This window comes from Tupaia chinensis, unplaced genomic scaffold, assembly GCF_000334495.1.
Source record: "Tupaia chinensis unplaced genomic scaffold, TupChi_1.0 Scaffold000039_1, whole genome shotgun sequence".
Lineage (NCBI taxonomy): Eukaryota > Metazoa > Chordata > Mammalia > Scandentia > Tupaiidae > Tupaia > Tupaia belangeri.
In genome coordinates, this window is record NW_006159494.1 from 1,558,501 (window position 1) to 1,568,550 (window position 10,050).

At 45.6% G+C, this 10,050-nt stretch overlaps 1 protein-coding gene across 3 annotated transcripts in view; it reads left to right on the forward strand.

The window, feature by feature from the left end:
- The first annotated feature begins 3,724 nt into the window (after positions 1-3,724).
- The window catches only part of CHMP7 (charged multivesicular body protein 7), a 13,487-nt gene continuing 7,161 nt past the window's right edge, over positions 3,725-10,050 (forward strand). The window contains exons 1-2 of one of the 3 annotated variants that reach the window (XM_006140665.3): positions 3,725-4,276; positions 6,299-6,470. In XM_006140665.3, the coding sequence (XP_006140727.1) occupies positions 3,822-4,276; positions 6,299-6,470 (627 nt within the window). In that variant the 5' untranslated portion in view covers positions 3,725-3,821. Of the gene's footprint in view, positions 4,277-4,432; positions 4,623-4,650; positions 4,896-6,298; positions 6,471-10,050 lie in introns of those variants that run through there. The other 2 variants (XM_027772796.1, XM_027772794.1) reach the window with 2 other exon arrangements.

A 10,050-nucleotide genomic window follows, 5' to 3' on the forward strand; every position in this document is an offset into this window, starting at 1 on the left:
ACAGAAAGTTTTTGTGTTTGTGTTTTACTATATTATTGACCTAGTCATAAAGGGTATTCCCCCCAACTATTCAAAATTTCTATTAAAATCTACTGGGAGACCATTTCTTTAAAATCTTGCCACTATAATTGTGGTATTTTTGTGATGAGATATTTCTTTCCTTGGTAGCTGATTATGAGATTTGACCAACCTTCTTTCACTGAACTGTCATCTAACACAGAAATGGATAAACTTTTAGGCATTGTTAGCTGAGTAAGAGAGACACTGATACACTAGAATTCTGGTTTATTAAATTACAGCAAGTAGTTTACCTGACAGGGCAATTGTCATTAACTGGGTCGAACAATCCAGAAAATTTGAAACGTGCATATAGGTTGCTTAATGAACAGAGTAAGGTCTGACTATTAGCCCAGGATATCTGGGAAAACTGCTGTGTTATTGGACAACGGGGATCTTTCTCCAGGTGCCTCTCACAGTGGTGACTTACCTTGCCTTTTTCTAAGCTGTTGATTTTGCTGTTTACCTCTAAACAGCCAGACACATCCTTTTGGGAGGGTATTCATTATTTTTAATTGCCCAGCAAAGTATCTCATCATTAGTAAATATCTCATGAATACTTGGGCAACTTGGCTTCATTTTTGTAAGCCTCCAATTTTGAGGGTTTATATCATAAAGTGCCTGACGCTATACTGGATTGTTCTTTTTCCTATAGGAACATATGGAATTGACCTCTAACTCACCTGTTCTAGTCTGCATCTGATTAGCTCAGGTCATCTAATGATGGCTCATAAAGTTTTTCTCTGCTATCACATGTAGCAAAGATACAGAAGTTCTTGCCAACAGACTTCTCTTGTAGAACTGTTCCCCAGGAAGCATCATGAAGGCTCACCTGTAAAGAAATTGAAATGAGACTAGTAGTGAGGTGAAAAAGCAGCAGCAGGGGCTGCTATGGGACTACAACTTGCCTAATCATGTTAAAGGACCCTTGGGGGAACCAGCGGTTAGCGTAATGGCTATGTTGCTGGACTCCCACGTAGTCGACCATGGTTCAAGTCCTGGACCTGATGGCTTAAACTCACACCGGGCACGTGTGTGTGCATGCCCAAGATCCCGAGAGGAGAACGGAGGAGAAGGGATTGTGGCATGGCCATCCTCCCTGGGGGATGATTTCTCGCTTTCTATCTCTCTGTCTCTCTCTGTCTGTCTGGCGAGTGCACGTGCCCTATAGTGAAAACCTCTCAAAAAAAAAAAAAAAAAAAAAAAAAGGACCCTTGGCAAAGCAGCATCTGAGGACACTGCTGGCACAAGGGTCATTGTAAGCACTGTCACCTTGAAAAAAATGTTCTTGACCTTATTGTGCCTTCTGTATTCCCCATTTCAGTTATCATGGCTTGTTAAACAACAAAGTCTCCATCTAGGGGTAGTAGAGTTGTGTTAAAACACAATGCTCTGTGAGGGTGACCCATGTGGGGAGATTCTGGGTTTGCATCCGGAGACCTGTCTGAGTGCAGGGTCCATGGGTGCCCAAGATCCAGGGCTGGCTGAGACTGGGGCTGGTCGTGGAGTGAACATCATTTTGGGGGTGCTGTCTGCCTCTGTCTTTCTAGCTCATGAAAGAAGTAACTAAAAATAATATTACTTGAGAAGTGATGAATATTAAAAAAAAATAAAGAAACTAGTCACCATTTGGGGGGAAAAAAGAGAAGACTTTCCTCCAGAGAAGATACACAATCGACCAATAACCAGATGAAGATGTCAAACATGACTAATCGTTAGGTAAATGCAAATCAAAACCACAATGACAGGCTGTGTCACATCCATTGGTATTACTGTTATAAAAACAAAGCAAGAGCTGGTCCCATAGCCTAGTGGTCAAGGGAGACAGACTGCACAGGGCTGACTGCATGGTTTGAAACCTGGTCTGAGCAGCTGACAAAACACAAGGAACACATGAACATAGGTGCTCAAAAATCCCAACGGGATGCCGAAGTGGAGCAGAAGGGATTGTGGCATGACCATATCCCATTGGGCTCTCTCTCTCTCTCCCTATGGCAACATTTTAAAAAAATTCTTCCTGGGAACCAGCAGTTAGCGTAATGGCTATGTCGCTGGACTCCCACGTAGTCGACCATGGTTCACGTCCCGGACCCGGTGGCTTCATAAAACTCACACCAGGCACGTGTGTGTGCGTGCCCAAGATCCCGAGAGGAGAATGGAGGAGAAGGGATTGCGGCGTGACCATCCTCTCTGGGGGGTGATTTCTCACTTTCTGTCTCTCTGTCCCTGTCTGTCTGGCGGGCGCACGCGCCTATAGCAAAATAATCTCTCCAAAAAAAAAAAAAAATTCTTCCTTACACATTAAGGGCCCTTATATGGTAAGGACCTTCCCAGAACAAAGGAAAGGCACCGTAGCATAGCCAGTATTCATGGATGAATGTGGAATTTTATTGCCTCTTTGTAACTCCAAGTACATATGTGTGACCCTCTAGCAACCCTATAGTATAGGTCACCCGATAAAAATGTAACCTACTATATAAGAAGGACAAAAGGACTAAAATGTAAAGGAAAAAAAAAAAAGCACAGAAAATACACAAGGCAATGTCCCGTTATGATAGGGACTCAGGCTTTGGAATCCGCCGAGCCAGCCACTGCTTCCTGCCAAAAGGCTGGATGTCCCATCCCTCTGGCTAAAATCCTGTTATACTGCCACTGAGCACCACTTACCATACATTCTGAAACTCAGGGATAACGCCTGAGTGTTACATATCCCATGTGCTATGTGCTTTACACATCCTATCTCCTTCAAGCATTTTTCAAATATTTATAGGAAATATTATTTTACATTAGAAGAAACAGGCTCCTGAAAGGTTAGGTCCTTATCTAAGGTGACATAGCCAGTAAACGGAAGAGGCCAAATTCACATTTAATCTTGCTGATTGTTAACTTAGTTCCATCAAACAGGAAACTTTTTCACCTTTTAGATAGTTTAGAAAGAAAACCAATTTATTTTCAAGGCATTGAGCAGATTCCTTGCTCACAAGGTTCTTTGTAAGAAGCTTGTCGTGAATATGAATTGTTATTCTAACAAGATTCCAGAACATCTGAAGAGGAAGGATCAAGTTATGCACCTTTCAGTTGATGGAATATTTTCTTTAGGATCTCCATAGCAAGATATTTGAATCCCTCTACGTGCCCTCAGGGAACCAAAGAAAGAACAGGTGACAAAACAGTAAACGCTAACCTGTGTCATCCAGGAAAAAAGGCCAACCATGCGTTGGGACAGTGGAAGATTTCAGGGGAAAGTCAGGACCTTAAAGGATTAATAAGGTATTAATGCTCAGAAGGAAGCGAAGAGGGACATTCTGGGGCAGAAGACGGTGAGCAAGAGTAGTAGACGATTATAGCTCTCTAAAACCCTTTGTATGGACGGACTTCCACAAGGCGTGTGTCACCGGCAGCTTTGTTTATCTGGTGACATTATGGTAAAAGGAAGTTACCTTGAAGTTTCTAAAGTAAGAACGAGCTGGTCTAGGAGCGTTAGGTCACTGAGCTCGGTCCCGGTGCCTCTGGCGCCCCTTAGCGGAGGCTCAGTTTCTGCAGTCCCACTCTCCGAAACCTCTAAGAGTTGGAGGAGTTAACATTTGCCCCCGCATTCGCCAAATGGGTTCCTGAAGAAGGGACGCAACGCGCACCTACCCACCGCGCACGCGCGAAATCCTTCTCGCACAAAGACCGCGGGATGAAGACTAAGCGCAAGCGCTTCTCGTCTCTCCGAAAATAACGTCATCAAGCCTCCTGGCAAAGGGGTACCAGAATGAGGCATGCGTCCTGAGGCCTTTCAGGACTTATTTCACGCTGTCGGAGTCAGTGACGTAATGACAGAGAAGGAGGAGCGGAACGGAAGCCGGGAGGGAACTAGGGCGGAAGGGGTTCAGGGCCAGGGTTGTGTTCGGCGCCTTGGCGGGGCTGGGGTTCCGATGTGGTCCCCGGAGCGGGATGCCGAGGCCCCGGCCGGGGGAGACCCGGCGGGTCTCTTTCCCCCCGAGTGGGAAGAAGATGAGGAACGCATGTCCTTCTTGTTCTCCGCCTTCAAGAGGAGTCGCGAGGTGAACAGCACCGACTGGGACAGCAAGATGGGTTTCTGGGCGCCGTTGGTGCTGAGCCACAGCCGCCGCCAGGGGGTGGTGCGCCTGCGTCTGCGGGACTTGCAGGAGGCCTTTCAACGCAAGGGCAGCGTCCCGCTGGGGCTGGCCACGGTGCTGCAGGACCTGCTGAGGTGAGGGGCGGGCCGGGCCGGGGCCGGGGCCTGGAGGGCGGGCGGGGGCGGTGCCCCAGGGCCGGGACCTGGTCCTGTTCTTCGGCAGCGCACTGCACCCAGCCCAAGGGCTAGCCCATCCAGAGTAATCGTCCAGTGCTTGTTCAGTAGGCAAAGGGACCTGGCCTATAGGTGTTTGGAGGGAGAGGAAGATGGGATGATGGGGTGATGGGGGAGGGAGCGGGATAGTGCCTTTAGGTAGAACGAGAAGTCAGCCTGGCATAAGTGACAGTAATTTCTCTGGACTGGAGTCTCATGCATTTCTTTCATTAGGGCCTCTACATTGGAATTACGCCTGCAGCAGAAGGTCTGTCAGAGCTGAGAAGAGGGCAGTTGTGGGGAAGTGGCCTGTAGGGATCTTGCCAACCACCCCTGGCACAGGTCATGCATCTGGCCTGTCTGGCGTGTCCTTGGCCCAGGCTGTGCGGAGTAGAGAGGACCTGAAGGAGGGTGAGAGCGTTACTGAGTAACTTGGTGCCCTGAGAAGGTCTGCAGGTGATACGCGTGTGACACATCGTGTTCGGAGGTAGCATTGGTATCCAGTAGATGAACAGCCAGGCAAAGTATGCAGATACTTCAGGTACACCATTCCATCTGACCCTCTCGGCAGTCTTGGTGAGAAGTGATAGAAGTATCCTCAGCAGACAGAAGAGAAAACTGAGGCTCAGATCAAGTGACTTACTCAAGGTTACACAGCTGGGGTAATGCCCGGTAGTGCCAGGACTGGACCCCTAGTCTTCGGATTCTAAACCACTTGTACTTCACTTGCACTATATAAGATATGGAGTGCCTTCTGTAAGCCTAGCATGGGCCTCCCTCACTGAATGAAAAAGAGGACAGACCATCAACTCTGACAACGGCTTTGTTTAAGCCCGCCACTCTTTCTAATTAAGAAGTCTCTCTTCTTTCTTTCTGTTCCTAGTACCTTTCCATTGAGGCTGACATTGATATGACAAGCCTCCTTGCAGTTCTTTCTGAGAAGGTGTACTGTGAGAAAAAATTTAGTTCTTGCTTTAAGTGGGGAACACAGGACACAGCAGCTGAAGAAGTCAGGGACAAAACCAGAACTGTGTGGCAGAAGCACAGTGGTCTACCACTTCCAATCCAGAGACCTTTCAGTCCCTCAATATCTTCCTTCCTGACGGCTGGCACTCTGCTGAAGCCCCTGGTGCTTGAGCAGGCCTGGCATCTGCAGTTCAGATGGTGCCATTTCTCCAGGGAAGCAGCATAGCTTAGTGGTTAACAGCTTTGTTAAAGGGCCACACCCTTAAGGGCCAAACATAAAGTTTGAACTGTGCTATTGACTAAATTATGTGACCCTTGGCAATTATTTGTCATTTTTAATTTACCAATCATAACATGGTGATCGTGATTGTACTTGGGTTTCGTGTGAGGACTTGAAGAGCTCTTCCTTCTGTATTCTTTATATAGTCCTTAGTCTAGTGACTGGTCTCTGCTTTCTGTGGATTTAGCGGCTGCTGTTATTACCAACAGCATGAAATGCTTACATCTTAGCTTCACCCTAGTTGTAGGAATAGGAGAAAGCCCTTTTTCTGTACATCTTTGTATGCTTCCTTATGTCTGACACTTGTTATTTTAATTTTATTATTTTGAGCTCTATCCGTAAAAAGAATGGGCCCTCAGTGTGGGCCCAGTAGCCTGTTGCGTTTGTCATGGTGGCAGAACACTTGTGTTTTGGAGCCACATAAGTCATGGATTAGATTCGGCCTCTCCTTACCTTCTCTTGTCCCTCAATTTCCAATTAGTTAAAATGTTAATAAAATCATCTGTCTTGTAGAATTGTGAGGTTAGAGCTGGAGTATAAATGGTCCTTCTTACAGTCCTTACCAGCAGAGTAGGTGCTTAATAAATGGGAGTTATGATGATGATAAAATTTCTTTTTGGGGTGTGGGGAACAGTGGGGACTGGAATGGTACATTGCATTGAGTGCTATTGTATGGCCTTCTCTTTCTTTCACTGCAGACGAGGGGAGCTGCAGCGGGAATCAGACTTCATGGCCAGTGTGGACAGCAGCTGGATCTCCTGGGGTGTCGGAGTCTTCCTACTGAAGCCCCTCAAGTGGACTCTTTCTAACATGCTGGGGGATAATAAGGTTCCAGCAGAGGAGGTCCTCGTGGCTGTGGAGCTACTTAAGGTAGGTACTTAGAAGAGATGGGTTTGGGGTCACCTGGTGTAATCACAGGGTCCTCCATATTCCTCATGTACTTATTAGAAAAAACTCTTGTATTTATTTACATGACAGTGGAGTTGATCACTGAGTTTATCTGACTTCGCGTGTACTGTACTTTGTAGCATTAGCTGTTAGTTGGACTTTTACCTTTCAAGATTGATCTTTTGGGAACTTTGTCAGTAACTAAACAGTTGATTATAGTTTAGTACTTACAGGGATTAATGATAAGCCATAGTTTAGGAAATGTCCTGTCTTCTGTAGAATTTATTAGGATTTCTGAGGACCTTGAGACCTCAGATCTTACAGTTTTCTTACTGTCTTCCCATGAATCAGCAAACAGGCTTGGATTTCCTACTATACTCATTTCCCCTTCCAGCCTACTGATAGCCTGCCTTTCACTATTCCGGCTCTTCTGTCTCAAAGAGGCCTTCAGAACCTTGATCTCTTCATATTCTCCCTACCAGTCATCTTCCTCCTGGCCTATCTCCCCTGCCTAGCCTAGACTTCGTTGATTGCCTGGCTGGCCCCCAGTCAATATCCTCAGCTCTTTTGCATCTCTCCTGGTCCATATTAAGAGACAACCAACAAATCCACAGCCTTCAGTAAACCTCATAGTCAGCCATCCCTGCTGGAGAACATCACTCTGTCACCTATGCTAGGAACCCTCCTGATCTCTAGCTTTGGGAGGGCCCCTCACTTGCCTCTTCCATTGTCTGCCCTCTACACTCTGCATCAGTTCAGGGAGAGGGTAAGGCCTCCTGAGTCTGGACTTCAAGTTTCTTCCCTCCATCTCAAATTTAACCTACTCTGGGCCTTTCTGTCTCCCTAAGCTCGGAAGGAGGCATCCTTCCTCTGCTCCACATGTGGACTTGTGTCTGTCTCCACCCACTTTGTCCTCTTGACCCATCCATTAACCTCTTGTCCTATTCTTATATTCCATTTCCTGCTCTTGCTTTTTTCTATTATGGTTTTTGCCATAGGTAAGGCACGTGCCCACTAGAGAGAGGCAGAGAGAGGGTAAGTGAGAAATCACTCCCCAGAGCAGGTGGCTACACCACAGTGCCTTCTCCTCCACTCTCCTGTTGGGAGTTTGGGCATGCACGCACACATGCCTGATGTGATTTTTCAAGCCATTGGGTCTGGGACCCAAATCATGGTCAGCTCTGTGGGAATCCAGCACCTTAACCACTATACCATCTACTGCCCCCATCTCCCTCTCTTGATGCTCTCCTCCTTTAGCCTCTAAACCCACTCATGCTGTTTCCATCACAAACCAACCAGTCTGCTGCCTGGTTACTGCTCCGTCTCTCTTATTCTCAACTCACCTTGTTGTTACCACTTCCTCATTTCCTGTTCATTCTGTAACCCAGTGGAAGCCTGCTTCAGGCCGGCTACTCCAGCAGCACTCGATGGGCAATACAGGCAAAGCTGCAGGAACCTCTCGATGCATGTGTGTGTTTAGAGTTGACTCAGTGATCACTGGGTAGCAGAGCTATACTGCACACATTTTGAAACTCGTAGACCAAACCCAGCCTCAGGGCCTCGCATACCTCTGGAGGCTTCCTTTCAGCTGGGACCAGTTCGGAATCCCCACCTCTGACCCCAGGAGAAGCACCATTTTCTCCTCATAGGTATGCCTTGGATTGAGGAAAAGATCTTCAAAATCTACCACTCTCTGCAGTCTCTCCAAGACTTCTGATGGAGCAGCCCACGTTTTCTTTTTTTTTTCTTAAATTGTTTTATTCAACTTCATTTATTTATCTATTTAATTTTTTTTTTTAATTTGACCAGAAAGAGACAGAGTGAGAGAGAGTGAGAAAGAGAGAGGAAAGTGAGAGAGCAAGCTGCCAGGTCAGGACTCGAACTGTGGTCAGCCATGTGGGAGTCCAGCGCCCTTAACCACCATGCCACCTGCTGGCCCCAAGCCCACATTTTCTTGCTTGCACTCTCCGTTCCCACCTATGTTTGTTCCCCTACCCAGTGCCCTGATCTCCAGAGCTCAGTCAAGGCCCCTGCAGAGACTATAGGATGGCTTGGGTGATTCTGGTCAAGCATATGTTCTCTTTAAGGTCTCAATGTAAATGTCCTCCAACCCAGAGCAAGGGTGAAGCTGACCCACTGATGCCCACAGATGTGCTTTTGGACTCATGATCAGTAAAAGCAGAAATGTGGGTGGGGTAGCATTCCATAGATCTTCCAGAACCAACAGTACTTTTTTTTTTTTGGAGAGGTTTTTGCTATAGGGCGCATGTGCTCACCGGACAGACAGAGAGAGACAGAGAGATAGAAAGCGAGAAATCACCCCCCGGGGGGATGGCCACGCCACAGTCCCTTCTCCATTCTTTGAGAGCAATGCTTTTTTGTTTTGTTTTTAAATTCTATTCAGGTAGAACAATCTCCTAGCTCTTCAACCTCGTAGTACTGTTAAATATATACCCACAAAATACATAACTAAGCAGAATACTTAACATCTCATTCAGTGACATCCGCTTTCAAATATAGGATGTTTTCACTGTTTTTTTCCTGGAAGGCATCTTGTTTACATTTGCGAAACTAAAGAGTCCTATCTGGATATTTTAGTAAAACGAGCAAAGCCTACTTCTGAGGTAAATTGATTTTCGCAGGTTTTGATATAGAAAACAGCCATTAACTTTGTTATTTTGTACTGAAAAAATACAAAAAGGCAAAAATTGCCCATGATTTTGCTGTTCGAAAAAATTATACAAAGAAATTAAACTTCCCTTCTGTCCATCCCATTTCTATTTCTTTGGGTATATTCCTTTCCCATTTGTGTGTGTGTGTGTGTGTGTGTGTGTGTGTGTGTGTGTGCACGTGCACGTGTGTGTGTTTGTGTTTTATGGACATATCACACTTACCATGTTATTTTCTGTTTAATTTTCTTAGTATTTAGTACTTACTACAAATCTTGTTCACTTGATTTTTTTTGTCTCTCCACTAGAAGAGAGAGGTTCCATGAGGTCTGGGACCCTGGGAACATTGCCTAGTAACCAGTCAGTAAACGCTTGAATGGTGATTGAATGTACAGATACATACATACAAATGTCTACACGAACACTTCATGTTTTTTTCTAGAAGTGGAATTGGTCTGCCAGCTGCCTTTTTTTCTTTTTTACTTTAATGTATCATGAGTATATTCCCAGACCCTACACAGTAGACCATCAACCTAGAAGAAAGGCTGAGGCTTTATAAATGAAATGAGTTTTATCTGGGCCAGAAAGATGGTTGCCTAGACACAGCATCCAAGTGGTCCCGAATAATGTGTGCTGAGATTTTACATATTTCAGGGTGATTTTAGAGAGAGATTTTTTGCTATAGAGCATGTGCAGACAAAGAGACAGAAGGTGAGAAATCACTTCCCAGTGGGGATGGCCATGCTGCAATCCCTTCTCCTCCTTCCTACGATTTGAGGCACATATGAGGTGTTTTTGTTTGTTTGTTTTTGTAGAGATTTTTTTTTCTTTTTCTTTTTCTTTTTTTTTCTTTTTCTTTTCTTTCTTTCTTTCTTTCTTTTTTTTTTTTTTTT